This window comes from Lolium rigidum, chromosome 2 (assembly GCF_022539505.1).
Source record: "Lolium rigidum isolate FL_2022 chromosome 2, APGP_CSIRO_Lrig_0.1, whole genome shotgun sequence".
In the NCBI taxonomy this organism is placed as follows: Eukaryota; Viridiplantae; Streptophyta; class Magnoliopsida; order Poales; family Poaceae; genus Lolium; species Lolium rigidum.
Window position 1 is genome coordinate 25,031,155 of NC_061509.1, and position 26,662 is coordinate 25,057,816.

Consider the following 26,662-nt stretch of genomic DNA (forward strand, 5'->3'; position numbering starts at 1 on the left):
CTAAGAGCATCTCTAGCAGAGCCTCTATGTTTCCGAACCGAAAAAAGTGAGTTCAGTCTCCCGAAAACCAAATTGCGAGCGGATTTAGTCACGACGCAGAACAGAAACCGAAAACGTGAACCAAAAACGCGGAAATCAAACGTCGCGGGAAATCGAAACTCGCGATTGCACTCGATTTCATCCGATCAAGCTGAATTCATTCATAATTTACAATACTAGGGGCAAAATACATGCAACTTGGACCTACATTGGATAGTAGGGGCCTAATTTAGACTAGATTTAGTCCCTGGAGTGACTATATTGTCACTGGGGCGCTTAATGTCGCCGGCGGAGGGTTTTTTGGTCGCCGGCTCAAAAATATTGGATTTGGTAGTCTCCGAGGAACGACTGCCTACTCTCCGAAGAGGGGTCACCCTCGAAGTCATCGCCCTAGTCATTCATGTCATCGAGATCTTCATATTGGGCCAAAGGTGGCGGAGAAAGCCCAGTCAGCTGTAGCATCGAAGGGGAAGCTCGACACACGCCCTTGCTTGGGAACCGGTTCCACATGCAAAGCTGCTTCGGATGCACTTTCCGGGCGCTTAGGGGTTCGGGAGACAATTTTTGACAAAAGTCATCTCAGGATGATGGCCGCAACCCCTATGGTCTATGGATGCCATAGTTCTATAATATAGACCTTGCCGACAGCGTAAATATGCCAATTATCAGTATCACCATGCGTTGTTTCTTGCACTATGTACAGGCAGGCGGCATTTATCCCACAACCCTAGGACATTTTGTTTTAGATACGTGGAAGCAAATTCTCTTTTGAATAATTCTTCATTTGACACAATGTAATCACTAAACCTTTTTTCTATATATACATAAACAGAGAAACAAACACAAGGTCATCACATTTCTCCTCGGTAACCTCCACCACCATACTGATCTCTTCTGGAGGCAGCCATGGCCATGGAGTTCTGCCGCTCCCGCTTTGGACAATCGGCGATACGATGCCCAAGGCCACCACAGGTTTGACATCCCTTAACGCCACTCTCCTGGGCAATAGCCTCAGCATCCGCCAGCGGGTCGACAAGCTCAGCAAGCACTGGTGGTATTCTCTGCTTCGCTTCCTTGAGCAAGTGCTTGAGGTCAAGAAGCGTGGTCTCTGTCTGGTTCCTGTTGATGAATGTTGTCGCTACTCCAGTTTTTCCACATCGACCCGTTCGACCGATCCTGTGGACATAGTTCTCAATCTCGGCAGGCATGTCGTAGTTGATCACATGCTGGATATCAGGGAAATCGAGACCCTTGGAGGCGACATCAGTACCTACCAAGACATCCTTCTTTCCACTCTTGAAGAACTCGATAGCATTCTGCCTTTCCTCCTGATCTTTTCCTCCATGGATCGCAACAGCTTCCACACCCTTCAGAAGAAGATACTCATGGATGTAGTCGACATCAGTTTTGTTTTCACAAAATATAAGAACAGGAGGTGGAGTCTTCTGGAGGCATTCGAGGAGGTATATAATTCTGGCTTCTTCCTTGACGTACTCAACTTCTTGGATGACATCGAGATTTGCTGCTCCAGCTCTTCCAACATTGACGGTAACCGGCTTCACAAGGGCACTCTTTGCAAAGTTCTGAATCTTCTCGGGCATAGTGGCAGAGAAAAGAAGGGTCTGCCTTTGGGACTTCAAATGGTCAATAACCTCCCGAATGTCATCCTCAAATCCCAGATCAACAAGCCTGTCAGCTTCATCTAATGTTAAATACCTGTGCAAATCAAGAAACCTATTAAGGAACTTGAAAACTGTCTGCACTACTTTTAAAAGATAGTCTGCTAGTTTAAATTGTCCAATATACGACAGCATATTACATACCAAAGCATTTTCATTAAAAAAACAAGCTGTTAACTCCTAAGTAATGCGGAAATATTTTGCAGTACTTGGACAGTGAAACTTCATAATCTATATTAATATTTGGTTCAGAGCTGTTCAATTTTGAACATTCGTTGAACATATCTATACATCCATGAATAGGCAAGTTCATATTTAGATTGATCGGGCCTATATCTATTTTTAGGAATAAAAAAAATGTCTATCTCATCTGAAGTCTTCTCTACCCAGCCTTTGGTCTCATCCTACTCCCAAATCCCTACTCAAGGCTTATTACTACTTCCAATACATGAGAATGGTATATTTACTTATATGTGCATCCCTTGCAGTCAACCAGTGCTTTTGGTGATGAGGTACACCATGGATGAGAATAAGGCATACATATTTGTGCATGCAGAAATTACCATTCAAGTGTATTGTTCATGCGCGTAATTGATGTCCTTTGGTAATTGGTACTGTAGAGTTTAATTACTTTCCAATGGTAAGGATTGTTTGTTTGATCTATGAATTAGGCCAGTTTATATTTAGATTGATCTGGCCTATATATGTTTTTTTAGGAGAACCCTCTGTACAACGATGCATGTTGTAATAGTTATTAGGATTAAACAGGAAGAAAAAAATTCTCTATCTCTGAAATCTTCTCTACCCAGCCTTTGGTCTCACCCTACTCCCAAATCCCTCCCAACAAGTGTGCTGCCCGGCCATCACCAGTTCAGTGCTCACTGCAACTAAGTTAAGCGTGTTTAAATTCAGATTGATCTGGGACCTTTGCAGTGTTTGTTTTGACTTATGAGAACCCTCTATATAACGATGCCTATTATGCTCATTGGCGTTAACAAGAACAGTGAAATAATCTTTTGTGACATCTAAACTCTTCCTCCTACATCCCTCACCATCGGCAACATTCTCTGAAGAATCACAGGCACTGGCCAGCAACCATCTGCTATAAGTTAACCCATGAAAATACACTCCTCAATCCATCAACACTAATGTATGACAAGTTTTAGAGGTTATTACAATGAAGACAACATGTGTATATTCTCTTGAGCGTATCAATTCCTTTTGAAAATAACAGAACATTGTTGCACTTTCATATGAGCAATTTAGCCATAGCAAAGAATTAGTTCAAACTTTTTATCTAAGAAGAGAATACGAACCTATATATGAGTCTGGCAAAACTGAGCTATTATGTTATCTCTGAAAAGGTTGTATAAAAACACCAGTTCGATTAATCGCACATACAGACAAATATTAGTACAGCATACCTGCAATTGTCGAGGTTCATCTTCTTTTTTGCGAGAAGATCCTTGAGGCGTCCAGGCGTGGCAACGACAATATGCACGCCCTTGTTGAGCACATCGAGCTGCGTCCTCACGTCTACACCCCCAATGCAAAGCAGCGGCCGAATCTCCGGGAAGCCAGCCTGCGTGAGTGGAGCGAGGAACGTCTCGATGACATCGTACGTCTGCTTGGCGAGCTCCCTCGACGGGCAGATGACCATCCCGAACGGGCCCTCCCCGGGCACAACCGGCATGAGCGTCTCCTCCTGCAGCGCGAGCATGACGAGCGGCAGCACGAACTGTTGGATAATTAGGCACAATTTCCATGATTAATTCCAGAATATTAAGCATGACGACAGTAACTACTAACATGTGAAACTCGAACATACTAGATGCAGTGATCAACATGAACAGTAGCAGAGCAAACAGTACAACATCCATCGCTAAACAGATCGAGATATGTCGCACGTACCGATCTGGTGGAGGTGGCGGTGAAGGTGTAGCAGACGATGTCGCAGCAGTCACGTTGTTGATGACAACGTTGTTGACGACGGGGACGACGGGTCGAAGTAGACGGCGTTGAAGACGACGGTAGGCAGCACCGCCCGACTTGGACGGAAGGCGACCCGTGATGAAGAACTTGAGCAGTCGCGCAGAGCGCTTCCCAAAAACCTAATTCGCCCTCTCCCGTACAGGATCGCAAGGACGAGCGGTTCCGGAGACCTGCTCTCCCGTTCGCCGATGCACGTCGGCGCGCGGGATGGAGTAGGCTACGATGGCGGCGCAAGCGAGAGAGAGGTGAAAACCCTAACTCGTGTATTAGATGTGTTTCCGCGGTAGCCGGGCAAGAGATTATATAGGCTCGGGAAACCCTAGGCAACGTGGGCCACGCCCACGTCGCACGAACGTTTCGAGTCGGTTACAGATAGCCCACGATCCGGGAGCGACCCGAACCGACTAACTGCGACGCGTCCGTCTAGGACTCTGTTCGTTTTCCTGAGCTGCAAAAAGTAAGGAAAGTCTCGGCTCGAGGCTCAATCCACTCACCACGAGCGCGGCGCGCGCGTCGTGACGTGTCGAGTCGAGTCGAGACGAGCGAGCGAGGAGGAGGAGCGCGCGCGTGTAGCACTCCTATTCTCACTCACTTACTAGTGGTGGAACAACCCACCTTATAAGGTGGTCTAACTTCCTCCCAACTTTCCATGTGGGACTAAACTTCCCACCTCTTGCCACTCCCTAGTGAGCTGCCACCAACTTGGGCTCAAACTCACAAGGCTGCCACTATGTGGGCTTTGAGATTTATAGGAAAAACTGAAATCTAATTTGGGCCACTAAGTGTAGGCCCAATATTTCAACAATCCCCCACCAGATCTCAAATCCCCATTTAGAGATTTACCAATACTCACTGCTTGTTTATATACCGGTGTTTCAGCGGAGACTGTTAAGTTGAACTTCCGCCTAGAACCTTAAGCTACATCCATTCACACTTGAACAATGGACTAAGCCTTGAATTGCAAGTTTTGCGTGAACAGGGTTTCACTCAAAGTCATGACCAGTACATGGCTGCCAGTAGCCTACCCCGCGGGTGAAGCATATACGTCATACTTCATGGTCTCTTCATGAGTTTACTAGAGATCACCCAAATCTCATAGATTGCGACGTTTAACAATCGGACTCATATAGGTGTGTTATTTCAAGAATGCTCTGTAGGACAACATCTTTGCTAAAATAGCCAACATAAACACATTAAGGCTTTTACCAACCTGCCTTACAGCAATTGAGAGTTGTGCATCTTCACATAGAGAGGGTTACATAATACTCTCCTCAATTAAACCACTAGTTTGTTCTTCCCAGGTCCTAATTCACGGGATCTCCGATCACAAAGGTTGGGTTACCACTATGGTGTAACATCAACGGGTCTCAAACCCATCTCCCTCGATGCACTTTCTATCACATTACGTGATAGTCCCTTTGTAAAGGGATCTGCCGAGGTTTTTGTCTGTTTGAATATATGTAACGGTTATTACTCCGGAGTTTCGCAATTTCACGACGGACTTCAAACGTCTCTTGACGTGTCTTGATGACTTCGCGTTATCCTTAGAATTGTTCACTTTAACAATTACGGTTTGATTGTCACAATTCAAAAGGATTGCCGGAACGGGTTTTTCAACCACGAGGCAAGTCCATCAAGAGCTCACGCAACCATTCGATTCAACGAGTGGTTGTGTCCAAAGCAATAAGTTCTGCTTCCATAGTTGACCTCGTCAATATGGTTTGCTTGCAAGATCTCCATGACAACTGCGCCACCTCCAAAGGTAAATACATACCCGCTAGTGGCGTAGAGATCAGCTACATCGGAGATCCAATTCGAATCACTATATCCTTCAAGCACGGTGGGTGCCCTGAATAGTGAATCCCATAACTCATTGTACCACATAGGTAGCGCATGACCCTATCAAGTGCATGCCAATGATCGAGTACCCGGGTTTGACATGAACCTACTCAACTTGCTAACAGCAAAAGAGATGTCGAGTCTAGTCGCGCTCGCTAAGTACATGAGTGAGCCAACGATCTGAGAATATCTCAATTGATCTACGGCAATCCTCCGGTTCTTGCGCAATGTCACACTGGGATCATAAGGTGTTGGAGAAGACTTGCTATCAATGTAGCCGAACCGGCTTAAGATCTTCTCAACATAATGGGATTGCGTTAGAGTAATCCTACTCTCGTTCTTAATAAGTTTGATGTTCAGAATCACATCAGCTTCTCCCAGATCTTTCATATCAAAGCACTTTGACAAGAAAGACTTGACCTCGTGAATTACTTTCATGTTTGTACCAAATATCAGAATATCATCCACATACAAACACAATATAACACCTTCGCCCCCACCATGGCGATAGTAAACGCACTTGTCAGCCTCATTGACAACAAAGCCTACAGAAGTCAAAGTTCTGTCAAACTTCTCATGCCATTGCTTAGGTGCTTGTTTCGGTGCCATATAAAGATTTCAGCAACTTGCACACCTTTCTTTCTTCACCTTTTACTACAAACCCATCAGGCTGATCCATATAGATTTCCTCTTCCAACTCTCCATTAAGAAAAGCTGTCTTTACGTCCATTTGATGAACGATAAGACCATAGGAGGCAGCCATGGACAGTAGTACTCGAATGGTGGTAAGTCTAGCGACAGGTGAATAGGTATCGAAGTAATCTTCACCTTCTCTCTGTGTGTAGCCTTTAGCTACAAGCCGCGCCTTGTACTTCTCAATAGTACCATCAGGTCTTAGCTTCTTCTTGAACACCCATTTGCAGCCCACGAGGCTTGCATCCATGGGGTCGTTCGATAGCTCCCAAGTTCCATTAGAAAGAATCGAGTCCATCTCATTATGGACAGCTTCTTTCCGATCATACTGCATACGGAGATGCATATGCCTCTGCAATGGAAGTGGGAGTATCATCCACAAGGTACACAATGAAATCATCACCAAAGGATTTTTCAATCCTTCGTCTCTTGCTCCGTTTAGGAGCTTCATTGTCATCCTTCTCAGTAACAATCTCATGTGATTGTTCAAAATACTCATTAGATGTACTAGACTCGGGAATTATCTCGAGTAGAAATTCTAGCAATGCTATGCATATCTTTCATAGGAAACATATTCTCAAAAAATGTTGCATCACGAGATTCCATAATAGTATCAACATGCATATCGGGTACCTCGGATTGAACTACTAAAAATCTATATCCTACACTCCGCGGAGCATAACCTAGAAAGATACAATCCACTGTCTTTGGTCCAAGTTTGCGCTTCTTAGTAATTGGAATATTGACTTTCGCCAAACATCCCCATGTGCGCAAATACGAAAGTGATGGTTTTCTCCCAGCCCACTCCTCGTAAGGGGTTTTATCTTTATTCTTGTTAGGAACTCTATTCGGGACATGACATGAAGTCAACAAAGCCTCCCCCACCATGCCTTTGATAAACCAGCGAGTGGCTAACATGGAATTCACCAAGTCGGTCGGCGTGCGGTTTTTCCTCTCGGCAACCCCGTTTGATTGGGGCGAATAGGGAGCGTCCTCTCATGAATAATGCCATGTTCCTCACGGAATTCATCAAAGATTTTAGGAAAATATTCACCACCACGATCCGACCTAAGACGCTTGATCTTTCTCTCTAGTTGATTTTCAACTTCGGCCTTATAAATTTTAAAGTAGTCTAAAGCTTCATCTTTAGTTCGCAACAAATAAACATAGCAAAATCTAGTCGCATCATCAATCAATGTCATGAAATATCTCTTTCCACCTTTTGTCAACACACCATTCATCTCGCATAGATCAGAATGTATGAGTTCTAGAGGTGCCAAGTTTCTCTCCTCGGCCGCCTTATGAGGCTTCCGAGGTTGCTTTGATTGCACACAACTATGGCACTTAGAACCTTTGGCAATGGTGAACTTCGGAATTAAACTTAAACTGGATAGCCGAGACATTAAACCAAAATTAATGTGACATAAACGAGAATGCCAAACACCGGTATCATCACTAACATTGCCACAAATATGGTTCACGGACTTATTACTTGAAATCAGAAGCGAAAAGCGGAACAAGCCTCCGCACTCATAGCCTTTACCAATAAATTGTCCAAACTTGGAAACAACTACTTTATTCGACTCTAAAACAACCTTAAACCCATCTCTCGCATAGAAGGGAGCCGCTAACGAGATTCTTGTTCATAGTAGGGACATGCTTGCACGTTCCTCAGTCTGCACGATCTTCCCCGAAGTGAACTTCAGATCTACCGTGCCAACACCACGAACGAAGCATGTGACCCATTCCCCATCAAGACGGAAGAATCCCGGGCGACACTGGTAAGAAGTGAACATAGAGATGTCGGCACACACATGAACATTAGCACCGGTATCAATCCACCAACATGGAGATTGAAATGCGAAAGAACGATAAAGAGATTACCGTACCCATCAGCATTGCTAGCGGTCACCGTGTTGACTTGCCTCGCCTTTTTCTTGCGGTCTGCCCTCTCCGGACAATCCTTAGAAAAGTGGCCGAGTCTCTCCACGAGTAAAGCGGCTCGGATCTGCTTTGTTTATCATCTTCTTCTTCTTGAAGGTTGTAGTCTTCATAGGCTTATTGAAGGAGGGCTTGTTATTCCCTTTGTTCTTGCTGTAGGGTTTCTTCTGCACCATGTTGGCGCTAGACTGACCCTCTCCTTTCTCAGTATTATCCTTACACTACAGGAAAATCAGGCGCTGCCGTGCAGCATATCATTGCCGTGAGGCACCGCACGGCAAAGAATTCTTTGCCGTGCGCCGCAAGAGGCACGCACGGCAAAGAATATGTGCACGGCAAAGTTACAGGGTGGCGCACGGCAAAGATAAAGAGCACGGCAACCTCACCCATGCCGCACGGCAACGTTCACTCGCACGGCAAAGTTCCTCAAACGCGCACGGCAAAGAAACCATGACGGCAAAGCCAACGGAGGCCGCACGGCAAAGAAACTGTGCTCGGCAAAGGACTGGGACATTGCCGTGGGCTTCCCTTTGCCGTGCGGCCGGATAAAATGCACGGCAAAGACGCCTTTGCCGTGCACTCCTTCTTTGCCGTGCGCCATACTTCATTTTATTTGTTTTTCTTTCTATTTTATTTACATCTAATACTTATATTTATTTTTTTATTAGTTTTACTTTTTGATGACTATTTATTAGTGTTACTTAAGACAATGTGCAATACAAAATTAGTCTCCATGCTCATCCCCCACAAATATCGGGGTTCAGGTGCTCGGCGGCCGTCCCCCTCCTTCCCCCAAAACAGCGGGACGGCGGGTCTACCCCCGTTGATTTCTCCGCGCGAGGGTGCACAATGTACTTTTTCATTCTCTTAGGTTTGTTAGGGTAGGTTTTAGGTCCAGTTGCAAGTTTTGGTTGCATTTCGGTGCTCAGGGGTCATTCCCCCTAAAAACGGCTGTCTGTGGGCCCCGGATGGTCTACCCCCTAGATTTCTCCGCGCGAGGTTCCACCAATATACCTTTTCATAGGTTTAGGTTTGTTTAGTCCATGGACATATGGAAAACCATGTGTGGCACCCTTTGGCACGGTCTAGCCCCGATATACCCGCGGCGGGACACTTCGACGTACACGTCCGGGGAATGCGTTAAGTGTTATCGCCCGAAGGTGAGGAATGTCGGACCGGGGATCCATGCCATGCACCATTTTGTGAATCACACCTTGCATCACACTTTGACACATAGCATAGGTCCACATGCAAGGTTTGGTGGGGTTCGGTGCTCCGGCGGTCGTTATCCCCCTCCTTCCCCAAAACGGCGGAACGTGTGCCCCGGTGGGTCTACCCCCTAGATTTCTCCGCGCAGGGTGCACCAATGTAACTTTTCATTCCTTTATGTTTGTTTAGTACATATACACATGGAGAACCAAAGATTGGGACCCTTTGGCACATATACCGGCAGCTAGAGCCATTATCACACGATCGACGGTGTGCCTGGTCTACTGGTTAGGGTTAGGTGTAGGGTTAGGGCTAGGGTTTAGGGGCTAGGGCTAGGGTTTAGGTTAAAGGGTAAGTATTTATGGTTAGGTTTAGGTTTAGGGTTGAAGGTTAGGGTTAGGGTTTATGATGCATGGTTACTGCAGCTCCGCGTCGTGGTTTAGGGATTTAGAGGGGTTTAGGGCTCGAAGCCTCCCGAGTTTAGGGTTTAGGGTTTAGGGGAGCTACTTTTGCACCATTAGACCTTGCACCACACTTTGGAACATATCATAGGTCCACATGCAAGGTTTGGTGGGGTTCCGGTGCTCCGGCGGTCGTTATCCCCCTCCTCCCCCAAAACGGCGGAACGCGTGCCCCGGCGGGTCTACCCCCCTAGATTTCTCCGCGCGAGGGTGCACCAATGTAACTTTTCATAGGTTTAGGTTTGTTTAGTCCATGGACATATGGAAAACCATGTGTGGCACCCTTTGGCACAGTCTAGCCCCCGATATACCCGCGGCGGGACACTTCGGCGTACACGTCCGAGAATGCGTTAAGTGTTATCGCCCGAAGGTGAGGAATGTCAGACCGGGGATCCATGCCATGCACCATTTTTTGAATCACACCTTGCATCACACTTTGACACATAGAATAGGTCCACATGCAAGGTTTGGTGGGGTTCCGGTGCTCCGGCGGTCGTTATCCCCCTCCTCCCCCAAAACAGCGGAACGTGTGCCCCGGCGGGTCTACCCCCTAGATTTCTCCGCGCGAGGGTGCACCAATGTAACTTTTCATTCTTTTAGGTTTGTTTAGTACATATACACATGGAGAACCAAAGATTGGGACCCTTTGGCACATATACCAGCAGCTAGAGCCATTATCACACGATCGACGGTGTGCACTGGTCTCTTGGTTAGGGTTAGGTGTAGGGTTAGGGCTAGGGTTTAGGGGCTAGGGCTAGGGTTTAGGTTAAAGGGTAAGTATTTATGGTTAGGTTTAGGTTTAGGGTTTAGGGTTAGGGTTAGGGTTTATGATGCATGGTTCACGAGCTCCGGCGTCGTGGTTTAGGGATTTAGAGGGGTTTAGGGCTCGAAGCCTCCCCGGTTTAGGGTTTAGGGTTTAGGGGAGCTACTTTTGCACCATTAGACCTTGCACCACACTTTGGAACATATCATAGGTCCACATGCAAGGTTTGGTGGGGTTCCGGTGCTCCGGCGGTCGTTATCCCCCTCCTCCCCCAAAACAGCGGAACGCGTGCCCCGCGGGTCTACCCCCTAGCTAGATTTCTCGCGCGAGGGTGCACCAATGTAACTTTTCATAGGTTTAGGTTTGTTTAGTCCATGGACATATGGAAAACCATGTGTGGCACCCTTTGGCACAGTCTAGCCCCCGATATACCCGCGGCGGGACACTTCGGCGTACACGTCCGAGGAATACGTTAAGTGTTATCGCCCGAAGGTGAGGAATGTCGAGACCGGGGATCCATGCCATGCACCATTTTGTGAATCACACCTTGCATCACACTTTGACACATAGAATAGGTCCACATGCAAGGTTTGGTGGGGTTCCGGTGCTCCGGCGGTCGTTATCCCCCTCCTCCCCCAAAACGGCGGAACGCGTGCCCGGCGGGTCTACCCCCTAGATTTCTCCGCGCAGGGTGCACCAATGTAACTTTTCATAGGTTTAGGTTTGTTTAGTCCATGGACATATGGAAAACCATGTGTGGCACCCTTTGGCACAGTCTAGCCCCGATATACCCGCGGCGGGACACTTCGGCGTACACGTCCGGGAATGCGTTAAGTGTTATCGCCCGAAGGTGAGGAATGTCGGACCGGGGATCCATGCCATGCACCATTTTGTGAATCACACCTTGCATCACACTTTGACACATAGCATAGGTCCACATGCAAGGTTTGGTGGGGTTCCGGTGCTCCGGCGGTCGTTATCCCCCTCCTTCCCCCAAAACGACGGAACGTGTGCCCCAGCTGGGTCTACCCCCTAGATTTCTCCGCGCGGGTGCACCAATGTAACTTTTCATTCCTTTATGTTTGTTTAGTACATATACACATGGAGAACCAAAGATTGGGACCCTTTGGCACATATACCAGCTGACTAGAGCCATTATCACACGATCGACGGTGTGCACGGTCTCTTGGTTAGGGTTAGGTGTAGGGTTAGGGCTAGGGTTTAGGGGCTAGGGCTAGGGTTTAGGTTAAAGGGTAAGTATTTATGGTTAGGTTTAGGTTTAGGGTTTAGGGTTAGGGTTAGGGTTTATGATGCATGGTTCTGCAGCTCCACGTCGTGGTTTAGGGATTTAGAGGGGTTTAGGGCTCGAAGCCTCCCCAGTTTAGGGTTTAGGGTTTAGGGGAGCTACTTTTGCACCATTAGACCTTGCACCACACTTTGGAACATATCATAGGTCCACATGCAAGGTTTGGTGGGGTTCCGGTGCTCCGGCGGTCGTTATCCCCCTCCTCCACCCAAAACGACGGAACGCGTGCCCCGGCGGGTCTACCCCCTAGATTTCTCCGCGCGAGGGTGCACCAATGTAACTTTTCATAGGTTTAGGTTTGTTTAGTCCATGGACATATGGAAAACCATGTGTGGCACCCTTTGGCACAGTCTAGCCCCCGATATACCCGCGGCGGGACACTTCGGCGTACACGTCCGGGAATGCGGTAAGTGTTATCGCCGAAGGTGAGGAATGTCGGACCGGGGATCCATGCCATGCACCATTTTGTGAATCACACCTTGCATCACACTTTGACACATAGCATAGGTCCACATGCAAGGTTTGGTGGGGTTCCGGTGCTCCGGCGGTCGTTATCCCCCTCCTTCCCCCAAAACAGCGGAACGTGTGCCCCGGCGGGTCTACCCCCTAGATTTCTCCGCGCGAGGGTGCACCAATGTAACTTTTCATTCCTTTATGTTTGTTTAGTACATATACACATGGAGAACCAAAGATTGGGACCCTTTGGCACATATACCAGCAGACTAGAGCCATTATCACACGATCGACGGTGTGCACGGTCTCTTGGTTAGGGTTAGGTGTAGGGTTAGGGCTAGGGTTTAGGGGCTAGGGCTAGGGTTTAGGTTAAAGGGTAAGTATTTATGGTTAGGTTTAGGTTTAGGGTTTAGGGTTAGGGTTAGGGTTTATGATGCATGGTTCTGCAGCTCGGCGTCGTGGTTTAGGGATTTAGAGGGGTTTAGGGCTCGAAGCCTCCCCGGTTTAGGGTTTAGGGTTTAGGGGAGCTACTTTTGCACCATTAGACCTTGCACCACACTTTGGAACATATCATAGGTCCACATGCAAGGTTTGGTGGGGTTCCGGTGCTCCGGCGGTCGTTATCCCCCTCCTCCCCCCAAAACAGCGGAACGCGTGCCCCGGCGGGTCTACCCCCCTAGATTTCTCCGCGCGAGGTTCCACCAATGTAACTTTTCATAGGTTTAGGTTTGTTTAGTCCATGGACATATGGAAAACCATGTGTGGCACCCTTTGGCACAGTCTAGCCCCCGATATACCCGCGGCGGGACACTTCGAGCGTACACGTCCGGAGAATCTGTAAGTGTTATCGCCCGAAGGTGAGGAATGTCGGACCGGGGATCCATGCCATGCACCATTTTGTGAATCACACCTTGCATCACACTTTGACACATAGCATAGGTCCACATGCAAGGTTTGGTGGGGTTCCGGTGCTCCGGCGGTCGTTATCCCCCTCCTTCCCCCAAAACAGCGGAACGTGTGCCCCAGCGGGTCTACCCCCTAGATTTCTCCGCGCAGGGTGCACCAATGTAACTTTTCATTCCTTTATGTTTGTTTAGTACATATACACATGGAGAACCAAAGATTGGGACCCTTTGGCACATATACCAGACAGCTAGAGCCATTATCACACGATCGACGGTGTGCTGGTCTCTTGGTTAGGGTTAGGTGTAGGGTTAGGGCTAGGGTTTAGGGGCTAGGGCTAGGGTTTAGGTTAAAGGGTAAGTATTGATGGTTAGGTTTAGGTTTAGGGTTTAGGGTTAGGGTTAGGGTTTATGATGCATGGTTCTGCAGCTCCGGCGTCGTGGTTTAGGGATTTAGAGGGGTTTAGGGCTCGAAGCCTCCCCAGTTTAGGGTTTAGGGTTTAGGGGAGCTACTTTTGCACCATTAGACCTTGCACCACACTTTGGAACATATCATAGGTCCACATGCAAGGTTTGGTGGGGTTCCGGTGCTCCGGCGGTCGTTATCCCCCTCCTCCCCCAAAACAGCGGAACGTGTGTCCCGGCGGGTCTACCCACCTAGATTTCTCCGCGCGGGTGCACCAATGTAACTTTTCATTCCCTTAGGTTATGATTTAGGGTTAGGGTAAGGTTTAGGGTTAAGGGTTATGGTTAGGGATTTCGGGTTGATCCGCAACTCCCGCGTTAGCAATTGAAGTTGCGTCTACCCCCTTGATTTTTCCGCGTGAGGTGAACCGGATTGAATCACATATTTATTGAAAAGCATGGGACATATATTATTACATAATACACATTTTGAAAAAACAAGTTTAATATAATTTTTAAATAAAACTTAATGTTATCGATAATTAAAATGGTAAAAATAAAAAATTCTTTGCCGTGCGTGAGCCCACGGCAAAGAACTTCTGCCGCACGGCAAAGGAAACTTTGCGCACGGCAAAGGCCTAGCCGCACGGCAAAGGTTATTTGCGCACGGCAAAGTCTTTGCCGCACGGCAAAGCGCCCCTGCCGCACGGCAAAGGCCTGCGCACGGCAAAGGCTTTTCACTTAACCCTAAAACGCATCGATCCGACCAGGTGTTCCTGGCCAGATCGAGCACGCGCCCCCACCTGCCTCCTCCCACGCGCCAAGCGCCGCCGCCCACCTCCTGCTCTCCTCTGCCCCTCCGGCCAGCCGCCGTCGCCGGCCCCACCGCCCACGCAGCCGCCGCTGCGGCCCCACCCGCCCACGCAGCCGCCGCTGCTCGCCCCTCCGCCCACGCAGCCGCCGCTGCTGGCCCCTCCGGCCAGCCGCCGTCGCCGGCCCCCACCGCCCACGCAGCAGGCCGCCGTCGCCCACCTCCTGCTCCTCTACCCCTCCGGTCAGCCGCCACCGCCTGGGCCGCCCCTTCCTGCCTCCCGCGTCGAGCCGCCCTGCCTCCCGCTCCTCTGCCCCTCGAGCCGCCCTGCCCTGCCTCCCGCGTCGCTGCGGCCTGCCCTGCCTCCGATCCCGCATCGCTGCTCAATTAAGGTTAGCAATTTTTCTATCTCTTACTTTTTTTGTTCTAGTCGGTACATGCAAAGAAATATATAAAGTATACAAACAATCAATAGCGCGCAATAGCAATCGGTAGCAAATGAGTAGATGCAAAGAATCGGTGACAATGCCAATCGAGTTGCAATTCCGTAGATGCAAATGCAACGGCGGTGAGGATCTCTTGGCCGCAATAACGGAAAGCTCTTCGAGGCGACTGGAGGTGAAGCGAGATAGTAATCCGGAGGTGAAGCGAGATAATATTTTAGTGTTTAGTATAAATTAGAAATAGGAATTTAGCTTTGAAAAAGGTGTTTATGATACGGATATGTTAAAACTAGCCCCATATGGCAAAAATAAGATAATGTGCCGGAAGGAAATTCTTTATGGTGAAGTAATATTGTTATACCACTATTGTAAAAAATTCTTGTTCACTTGCATGACTATTTTTCTCGTTATGCGGGCGATGCTTCGAGGTGGACACGAGGGGCGGCGTCGCGGGGGTGTTTGACGGGGCGTTTCGGATCTTCTTCGACGATTCTCTCAGAGGGTCGTTGGTCTTCTTCGCCGGCTGTCGGTCACGCTTCGAGGGTGAGAATCCGTTCGCCTCTCTTGTACCTAGGTTTTTTCTTTATGTCTAGATCACCAAGTCTGTCGCGATACCTAGGCGTCTCTTCCCGACCGTAAGGGTTACGCGGATAAATATGCATTAGTGGTCTCGCATATTATGAACCGTAACTCTTACGGCATTTATCGGGACAGCCGGCGGATGCGTAGTTGGGTACGTTCTCCGTGCTCTACCCCGATCCGAGACGAGATTTCGGTAGCGCCTCCCCGTTGTTCTCCGGATGCACACCCCTCTCGGCTTTTTGCCGAGACGTGTATCGGGAGAGCAGCGGGGAGGTGCTGCCGAAATTCCGTCTCGGATCGAGGTAGAGCTGGGAGAACGTACTCAATCTACGGATCCGGCGGCTGCTAGGAGCCCACCTAGTAGAGTTTCGGGTTGATGCACGCGTAAAATAAATAAATATATGATGCATTTATTTCCTATTTGATATATAAATGCTATGTTCGTCTGTTTTGTTGCTCGATTAGAGGATGGATAATCGTGGCTGGATGTACGATGGCAGAATCGGTCGGTGCAACTATACCGATGAATGGGGAGAAAAGACCGAGCCGGTTTGTGGATAGGGCGTTTGCCATCCCTAGCGGACCTATAAGTGTTTGGTGCCCTTGTAGTAAGTGCGCTAACCGAAAGGCACAGGACAAGGAAACTATGAGTATGCACCCGATCAAGTTTGGGTTCACACCGTCCTACGGGATTTGGACTTACCATGGAGAAAAGGCAAAGAAACGTGCTAGGAAGGAGGTGCGGCAGATTCAACCTAGGGGGAATATGACACTGGTTTTGATAGGTGCTTAGAAAACTTGGCTAATGGTAATGTGCCCGAAAGCTCTCATGTAGAGGTGGAGACACCTCGGGATGCGGAGACAAGTGAGGACCCGGAGGAAAACACAAAGGAGTACTATGAGGCTCTGTTTGCTTCGCGAAACCCCTACATGAAAATACAGAGGTTACCCAACTAGATGCCATCGCTCGCCTTATGGCCTTGAAGTGCCATAGGAACTTGTGCAGAGATGGGTTCGATGAACTCTACGGTCATCGTAGGCAGCCTTCCGCCGAAAGGGCACCTCTTGCCGCAAAACTTCTACTATTCGACCAAATTGCTCAGTGACCTTAAGATGTCATCTCAGCCGATACACGCTTGTCCAAAGGGATGCATGCTATTCAGAGAGGAGCACGCTGACACAAATTATTGCATCAAATGCAATTCCTCTAGGTACTTTGAGGTAGACCGCAATGGTGATGGTCAGAAGAGGCGGACCACGGTTGCCAAGAATATCCTCCGCTATCTTCCAGCTTCTACCGAGGATCCAGCGGCTCTTCATGACCGAGGATACCGCCCGGCGAGATGAGGTGGGCCGTGGAAGGAAACGGATACACCGACAAGATGATACATCCGTCGGATGGTACTGCATGGAAGAACTTTGTGAAGAAATTTCCACCGAAACGGTGTGACCCGAGGAGCGTAGCGATTGCGATATCAACCGATGGGTTCAATCCATATGGTATGTCGGCTGCGAGTATACGGTTGTTGGCCGGTGTTTGTTATTCCCATGAACCTCCCCCGGCGTCCGCATGAGATCGAGAGAACATGTTTGTGTCGATGATAATCCCGGGGCCCAAATACCCGGGCAAGAACATGAATGTGTACCGGAACCGCTGGTGGATGACTTGGTTCGTGGCTGGGAAGGTCGCGGGATCCGAACATATGACGCATCAAAGAAGGAGTACTTCGATATGTATGTGTGGTACCACACGTCCCCGCATGACCTGCCGGACACGTGCTTTGTTCTGCGGGTGGTGTACACATGGGAAGTGGCCTTGCCCACGGTGCAGAGCAGAGCCGTGACTTTCTTCCGGCTAAACAAGGGAGGCAAGTATTCATGCTTTGATGAAGCTCGACGGTTCCTTGAGCGGAGGCATGCATACGGGAGTGATGTAAAGAGTTTCAAGAAAGGCCGTGTTGTCCGTGGCCCGAAGCCAATTCCGAAGACCGGAACGGAAATCAAGGCCGAGTTAGATGCTCTTCAGCCTAGCCACGATGGGAATGGTTTCTTAGGATATGGGGAGACACACCAATGGACTCACAAGCCGTGCTTATGGAAGCTCCCTTACTTTGAGTTTCTCGAGCTCCCGCATAACATTGATGTAATGCACACCGAGAAGAATATCGGTGAAGCCATTTGGAGCACGATTGTGGACACCGAGAAGACGAAGGATAACATAAAGGCTCGAATTGATCAAGAAAGGTGGTGTGATAGGCCGGAGTTGAACATGCAGCCACCTAATGGTGCCAAAAAACTTGGACTAAGCCACACGCTCCGTTCGCCTCACAAAGGCCCAAAAAAGGGAGGTCTTCCAATGGATGAAGGACTCCTTGTTTTTCCCCGATGGGTTCGCAGCCAACTGGATGAGGGGCCTGAACATTGAAACGCTGCGAGTACAAGGACTGAAGAGTCATGACTACCACATATGGCTTGAGCGGATAATGCCGGTGATGATTCGAGGCTATGTCCCTGAGAAGACTTGGCGAGTGCTAGCGAGGTTGAGTTTTTTCTTCCGCCAGATTTGTGCTAGGGAGTTAGACACTAAAGTGATTGAGAAGTCTGGATGAAGAGGCACCCGTGTTGCTTTGCGATCCGGAGAAGATCTTTCCTCCGGGGTTTTTTAATCCGATGCAACACATGATCCTGCACCTCGCGGAGGAGTGCTTAAAGGGGGCCCGAATTGGGGCCGTTGGCGTTTGGTCCCAGAGAGAAACACAAAAGCTTCGTCAAATGACCGGCAATAAATGCAAGATCGAAGCATCCATAGCCGAGGCAGTCCCGAACGTGGAGGTGGCAAACTTCACCACTAAGCACTATGATCCCAACATTCCCACAAAGCACAACCCGGTCCTCCGTTACAATGCCGCCAACAATGAAGAAGTACCCAAGCTTAGCATCTTCGTGGGGCTTGGTGGCAAGTCAAGTGGCTCGAAGCCGTACGGAACGGACCTACCTGAGCGGACCTTGATCCACTCGTATGTCTTAAACACCATGGTCGAAGTGAAGCCGTACATCGAGTAAGTGCGAACCATTTAATTATTCGCAAACGTTCACTCGTATGTTCGTGGCTAACTCTTCCTCTTTTCATCGGTATAGGAAATTCAAGGCTATACATTGGAAGAATACCCACAGGGAGCCTACCCCGGAAGAATCCAAGCAAATTTTCGATAAGGGAGGCGGTTTCGGTTTCAGTAGCTGGTTTTGTAATTTGGTACTATTCTATCCAAATTAGCTAGCACTTCCTACATTTATCGGTCATTTCTCGTTCTAAACTTCTTGTGCTAAACTTGTAGGCAAGAACTCGACAAAGAGATGAAGTCGAGCTAAGAAAAATTGCTAGGGGCTTTGACCATTCCGTAGAAGCGTTCAACTCCTATGACGTGAACGGGTATCGCTTCCAGACCCATCAATACACAACAAGCCGAGCCTGATGACGATGAGGAGACACGCGGTCCAATCACGGATGGCGACACAGGCTACTGATCTATGTAGTAGTAATTGTGAGGCTAGCCTATTTGTAATAACTCCGTGTAATAGAGATTGTCTAGCTAGGTTATTTGTAAGAACTCCGTGCTATGTTTGAGAGAACTCTATGGTAGCTATTTGTTGCTTCCACTAATTAATTAATGTTCATCCTTTTGCATTATTTGTTGCTTTCATTAATGTTCATCTACTTATATTTCTGTTGCTTTCACTAATATTTATCTCTTTACAATATTGCGTACTAATAAACCACTCTCTTCATTTGTGTTTGCAGGTGATTGAAGCATGGCGCCAAAAAAAGGGGTGGCGGTCTTAAAAAGAAGCTCAAGGACTTGGTAGGTGTAGGGACTTCGAGGCAGGGGCCGAGCTACTACCCCCTCCTAGCCCCCTCCTGCCGCTCCCACGAGGCGGCCGCGTAGGAAGAATGCGACGCGGGTACTCACTCCTAGTCCTAGCCCCCCCCCCGCAGCCGATGATGATGACGAGGAGGAGGACCGGGAGCACCACGGGGGGGGGGAGGACCGGGAGGAGGAGGTGGGGGGGGAGGACCAGGAGGAGGAGGGGGGTGGGGAGGACCAGGAGGAGGAGGGGGATGAGGACGACCTCTCGGAGGATGAGGGGTTGGGGAACTTAGTGTTCGATCCTGATCCAAGCCTAGAGTGGTGTGAGCCGGAGGATTACCGATGCGTTCCAGCTTTGGAGAGGCCGAGGCCACGTGATAGGAAGCCATATCGGCGTGGGATAACACAGCTCCCTCGTCGAAGAGCTGGCGCTACGAGGCACGTTGTTCTTGTGCCCTATGGAAGGAGGTACATGTTATTTTTTGGCATTTCGTTATCGCAATTTTGTCATTATCAAAATTATTATCACATACATATTGATGTTGTCGTTTCATGGTGCAGCTCGTTCCAGTTTGAAGACCCGACGCGAGACCGCCACGTGGGTACTCGAACATCCTTGGGGGCCTACTTAGATTTTATTTCCACTGGGATAGTCGATCTCCCCTGCGGTGGCTGCGACGTAGCTTGGAGGTGGGCGCACTACAGCCTCGCGGAAGATCCTCTTGGCCGCGGCACCGCGGCGGATTTGGTTGTTGCCAAATTCTAGGTACGTGACTTTTGACTTCTTACCATTCATACACTCTCCTTGGTTCACAATAATTGCACTAATGCCCCTTGTTTTACCTATGTTGCAGAAATTCTTCAAGAGGGCCGAGGGCAAGGAGAATGCGTGCGATGATGTCCTACACCAGCTTGCAAGGAAGAGGGTGAGCGGCATGCACTACGAGGCACGTGTTCAATGCGTCCGCGGCTGGCACGCCGACCGCTTCGTCCACATGAGTAAGGAGGACGCTCGCGACACGCTCATGCGGCCGTGGCGATACTTGCAGGTATTTGCATTTATGTGTTATTGATTTCTTTATCGCCATGTAGTTTATTTTACCATAATGGGTTTATCTTGTGCATGTAGAACCCTCCTCGGTACGTCGGCAACGACGATAGGTGCTTTCGTGCGATGGTCATGTGGTGGACATGCCCCCGGTACCTCAAGAAGCACGAGGAGGGCAAGAAGAAGCGGGCGGAGATGCGAGGTGGATCGCATATCCAAGGCAGCATCCCCATCTCTCTTCACCTGCGAAGGAGGTGAGCAAATTAATGGTTCCTTCATTCTTTGAATTCATGTTATATATTTGTTAACTCTCCAAGGGTGTGTCACTTCAACTGAATTACATGTTCTCTTTTGCGGGAAGTCAGGACAGGAGCGAAGCCTAACGTCTTTGCCGTGCTAAAGAAGATGAAGCAAAGGAAGACGCCTGATCCTGAGACGGGGTCCGTGTGGGTTAACCCGCAATCCGAGACCCGAGTGCACGTCGTATGTCTCCAAGTTCAAGCAGAAGTACGGCGAGGAGGCCAATCCGGAGGCCGAGGACTTTGACCTCGAGGTCGCGGTGCTTGCGGGAGAAGGCTTGAAGCATGGCCGCCTATGGTTTGGTGACGGGTGCGTCGACCCAGCGAGGGTTCCCTCTCTCCGCCGGATCCGTCGTGGTCGTAAGAGCGGCCAGCCTGAGGTAGAGCCCCGGCCACGGGCTTCGGATCTAGTCGTCGAGCGGTTACGGGTATGTTCTTCCTCGGGTCTCTACATTTCCTTTACATGCTTTCCATTGAAATGTTAATGACATCGCGGCAACACAACGTAGGAGGAGATGGCAGCGAAGGAGCAGGCGGCCCAGGAGCACGCACGGAACATGGAGCGGACGATTACGGAGTACCGGCGGCGAGCAGACACGGATGATGCGGCGGATGCAGCAGCAGCGGCGGATGATGCGACGGCGAGCGAGCACGGATGAGCCGGCTGATGAGCCATACGGCTCTGTCTACTCCACGGGGAGTCTTCCTCCTCCACCTTACTCCATGTGGATGCCGCCACCGCCCACTCGGACCCCGGGGACACCTATCACCGTCAACAACATGAACATCATCCGGAGCATGAACCGCGGTGAGTCCTCTTGTGCCCAACCCGCTACTTGTTCAAGTGTTCAATATGCAAATGCAAATGTTCATTCCATCAACATGCTTATAGATTATATGTCACAAGGCAATGACGATGAGGCCGGCGGAAGCGGAGGAGGACAAGGTTGATGGCATGGTCTTCGTGCACTCGTCGTCGTTGTAATGCATTGTTCGCACTTGTTATGGATTGTTCGCACTTGTTATGGATTGTAATAATGGACATTGCACTTGTTATGCATGAACTATGTGTGCTCGATGTATTTGTGGTGTTGTTGATGTGTTTGGTGATGCTATGGTGAATATATATGTTGTATATGTTATATATTTGTGAAATGCAATATTTGAACTGCGGGGATAAATGAAAAACAGCAAAAAAATGAAAAAATCAGGCCCCTTTGCCGTGTGTGTGCACACGGCAAAGGACATTTGGTCACTTTGCCGTGCGCACACGCACGGCAAAGGCGCCACGTGGCGCAAGCCTGTGCTCCTGGGAGGCGCCGGGTGTGCCTGGAGGAGGCTTTGCCGTGCTTGGGAAGGGCGAGGCGCACGGCAAAGAAGTTTGCACGGCGGAGACTAGGCTCACGGCAGAGACTAGGCGCACGGCAGCGAGGTAGACGCACGGCAGAGAAGTTGGCACGGCAGAGACTAGGCGCACGGCGGAGACTTGTCGCACGGCAGCGAACTAGACGCACGGCAGTGATTTGTCGCACGGCAGCATAGTAGACGCACGGCAACGTTTTGCCGCACGGGAAACGCGTGGGCTCACGGCAAAGCTCAGGACGCACGGCAAAGACGTTGCCGTGCGGACTACCCGAAGCGCACGGCAATGACATCGTTGCCGTCGGTAGCGTTGCCGAGCGCTCGTTGCCGTGCGTCCACGCACGGCAAAGACTTTGCCGGGCGTATAGGCCCCTTTGCCGTGCGATTTGTCGCACGGCAACGTCTTGTTTTCCCGTAGTGTTAGCCCGAGCTTTCTCCTCAACATCAAGAGATGCTATCAGATTTTCAACTGATATCTCCTGTCTCTTGTGTTTGAGAGTTGTGGCAAAGTTCCTCCACGAAGGGGGCAACTTAGCGATGATGCATCCAGCCACAAACTTGTCAGGTAAGGCACACTTAAGGAGTTCGAGCTCTTTTGCAATGCACTGTATCTCATGAGCTTGTTCGACTACAGAACGGTTGTTAACCATCCTGATGTCATGGAAGCTCTCCATGATATACAGTTCACTGCCTGCATCGGTCGCACCGAACTTAGCATTCAGTGCATCCCAGAGCTCTTTACCATCTGTTAAGTGCATGTACACATCACACAGACGATCGGCAAGAATACTCGAACGCATCCGACGAAGAGAGTATTGTTTTCCTTGAACTTGTTCGATCTTGGTCAGATATAGTTCCTTCGGGTAAACCATCGGTAACTTCGAACACTTTCGGATGAGTAAGCCGAGCATGGCCTTATACTGCCACCTCTTAAAGTGCACACCGGTAAACTTATCCGGCCTCGGTGCATCGGAAAAACCAGCCATTGTTAACTCAGGAAATTGCCTACAATTAGGTTTTGGATTGTTGGATAATTAGGCACAATTTCCATGATTAATTCCAGAATATTAAGCATGACGACGAGTAACTACTAACATGTGAAACTCGAACATACTAGATGCGATGATCAACATGAACAGGTAGCGAGCAAACAGTACAACATCCATCGCTAAACGGATCGAGATATGTCGCACGTACCGATCCGGTGGAGGTGGCGGTGAAGGTGTAGCGAGACGATGGCGCAGCGATCACGTTGTTGATGACAACGTTGTTGACGACGGGGACGACGGGTCGAAGTAGACGGCGTTGAAGACGACGGTAGGCAGCACCGCCCGACTTGGACGGAAGGCGACCCGTGATGAAGAACTTGAGCGGTCGCGCGAGCGCTTCCCAAAACCTAATTCGCCCTCTCCCGTACAGGATCGCAAGGACGAGCGGTTCCGGAGACCTGCTCTCCCGTTCGCCGATGCACGTCGGCGCGCGGGATGGAGTAGGCTACGATGGCGGCGCAAGCAGAGAGAGGTGAAAACCCTAACTCGTGTATTAGATGTGTTTCTGCGGTAGCCGGGCAAGAGATTATATAGGCTCGGGAAACCCTAGGCAACGTGGGCCACGCCCACGTCGCACGAACGTTTCGAGTCGGTTACAGATAGCCCACGATCCGGGAGCGACCCGAACCGACTAACTTGCGACGCGTCCGTCTAGGACTCGTTCGTTTTCTCCGAGCTGCAAAAAGTAAGGAAAGTCTCGGCTCGAGGCTCAATCCACTCACCACGAGCGCGGCGCGCGCGTCGTGACGTGTCGAGTCGAGTCGAGTCGAGACGAGCGAGCGAGGAGGAGGAGCGCGCGCGTGTAGCACTCCTATTCTCACTCACTTACTAGTGGTGGAACAACCCACCTTATAAGGTGGTCTAACTTCCTCCCAACTTTCCATGTGGGACTAAACTTCCCACCTCTTGCCACTCCCTAGTGAGCTGCCACCAACTTGGGCTCAAACTCACAAGGCTGCCACTATGTGGGCTTTGAGATTTATAGGAAAAACTGAAATCTAATTTGGGCCACTAAGTGTAGGCCCAATATTTCAACACGAACACCAGCGTCTTCCCGGACCCGGTGAAGGCGACGCCGATCATGTCGCGGCCGGAGAGCGCGACGGGGAGGCCCTGCACCTGGATGGGCGTGGGCCGCACGATGCCCTTGTCGCGGAGCGCGCGCAGGACGGGCTCCGGGAGCCTGAGGTCGTCGCGGAAGCAGCGGGCGGGCGGCGGCACGTCGTCGCCCTCGACGAGGATGTGCCACCTGCGGCGGAGCTCGTCGGCGTCGGCGCGCGGCATGCGGCGGAGACGGAGCGGCGGCTTCCAGCCCGTGCGGAGCGGTGCGGTGTAGGTGATGCCCTTGGCGGCCTGCCCCACGGGCAGGAGAGGCTTGGCGGTGGAGGAGAGGTCCTCGAGCAGCTCCTTCTCCTGCTGGATGAGGCGCTCCGTGGCGGTGAGCTCCGGGGCTGAGTGCTTGAGCTGCGCGTGCGTGGCGAGGAGCAGTGGCGGAGCTTCAAAGAAAATCCTGGGCGGGCCATGCTAAAGAAAAAACACAAATACTTATGCAGTTGGGTCATCTCCTTTTCTTTTTAAAACAAAACCAAATTTTCTCTGACTGTCCTCGTCATTTGTACCTGAACTCAATCTGTGTTCAAAAGTTGGTATTGACAGAGAATTAAGATGCAAATGAATTTTCCTGAAGTGATTGCGCTGTGCGCTTTGGCTGGGGAGAAGAACTGCAGCAGCTGCGGCCTGCGGGCTTGCACTTACACCAATTGCCACCAAGTAGAGCACATGGGTCATGGCCTTGTAGTATCGCCGCCGCTGAAGCTCTATGGTCGCCCGCGTCTTCAGCTGCCTGCGTTTGATTACAAGGCGCTATGGCTGGCTCGACGTTGCCACTCGCTGCTCGCCGGACAGAGTCTCTCCAAACTCCGGCAATCCGACTGCTACCTCCACGCCTCAGCCACCACTCAACAGCTCTTGGAGTCACGGTAAATGTTGTAAGCGCCATGGATGCGCTGCCGACGAACAACCAAGCAGGAACAAGAAGGGAGGACTGAATCATGAACACATGAACTGCCTCTCGTGTCACTAGGTATTCGGCTGGTCTATTGGGCATTTGGGCTTTGCACGTAGCAGTATAGAATTAAAAAAAAATCTCACTCCTGTATAGGGCGGGCCATGGCCCGGTTTTGTTCTCACTAAGCTCCGCCAGTGGCGAGGAGGCTGGCCTTGTTGTTGGTCGGTGAGGCTGGAGGCGGCGGGAGGGGCGCGGCGGCGGCGGCGGGCTTGGAGAGGCGGAAACGAAGGGCGTCCGTAGCCCTGCGCTTGGAGACGGGGATGTAGTCCTGGTAGTCGTCCTCGTCGTCGGCGACGGAGACAGCGGCAGCGGCGGGGGCCATGATGGACTGGGGTTAGGGTTCGGAAGGTGTGGGATTCGTCGGGGACGCGGCGGGAGAGAAAGAGAGGATCTAGCGCTTAGATCAGTCCGAGGCTGTGAAGAAGACGAGTTCAGTACGGACTACGGAGAGGAACTCAGGCGGTCGCAGCATGTGCGCGCCGAGAAAGAAAAGAAGGTTGATGAAACACTCGTGAATAAACGAGGAGCCGATCGAACCGAATAAAGAAAGAAACAAAGCTTAATTAATTTGTCCCGGTCCCGCAATTAATCCTCCGTCTCATCCCACGAATAAAAAAAAAGAAATCATTTCATTTCTTCCATCGCCCCCAGCTGACTCCGCCCCTCGCAATTAATCCTTCCTACGTTACTACGTTGCTTGGGTATATATCTCTGCAAATCCTCAGTTTCGGCAAATGAAGAAAAAGTACTACTCCCGTCATTAAGGAGGAGGAGTTTCACTTGCTTGGGTTTTCTCTTCTCCGTCCCTCGCTCGCACACAACAACAACAACGCGCGTACGCGTAGCTGCGAAAACAAGATGGTTTCCATGCCAGCTCCTTGCCCTCCCGATGGAAGAAACAAAAGTCCTACTTTTCCATTTAATTACTTACTTAAAGAGTCTTCAAAATATGACACTATTACCTTATCTAATCTCTCTGAATTTTCAAACAAATAGCACATAATAATAATAATACCCTAATATACAATTTGAACCTAACATCAACTCCAACACTAAATGGGCCAGCCCCAAAGTCTTTACCGCTCGCGTAAAAGCGACGACGATGCGCGCTTTCTTTCGCCCGCCGCCACTGAGCACGCACACGTCCCTCCAACCATCTGGCATTTAAGCGCTCCTTTCCCCTTCACCACAGCTTCCGCTCCTGCTCCCACGCCACCGCCATGCCGCCGCGACGCCGTTCGAGCTCAGGGTACCGCGGAGCACCCCAACGGAACCTTCTACGCGGAGATCCGGACCGGCGACGAGCGCATCGGCCACATCACGTTCGAGACCGCGCACGAGGAGGCACGCGCGTACACCGCCGTCGCCTGGCAGCTTGGACACCCGCGCCAGTCGATGAACTTCCACGACGTCTTCTCATCGATGAACCTTAGGACGAGCAGCGCCGCCTCC

General features: G+C 50.2%; 1 protein-coding gene across 1 annotated transcript; it reads right to left on the reverse strand.

Moving 5' to 3' along the window:
- Positions 1-736: 736 nt before the first annotated feature.
- Positions 737-25,682, reverse strand: LOC124689377 (DEAD-box ATP-dependent RNA helicase 35A-like). The gene is made up of 5 exons (XM_047222920.1): positions 25,653-25,682; positions 25,362-25,538; positions 24,181-24,666; positions 3,143-3,456; positions 737-1,755 (listed from the first exon to the last, which is right to left on the reverse strand). Exons 1-5 carry the CDS (start codon positions 25,680-25,682, stop codon positions 891-893), a joined length of 1,872 nt encoding a protein of 623 aa, XP_047078876.1. The 3' UTR covers positions 737-890.
- Positions 25,683-26,662: the final 980 nt, after the last annotated feature.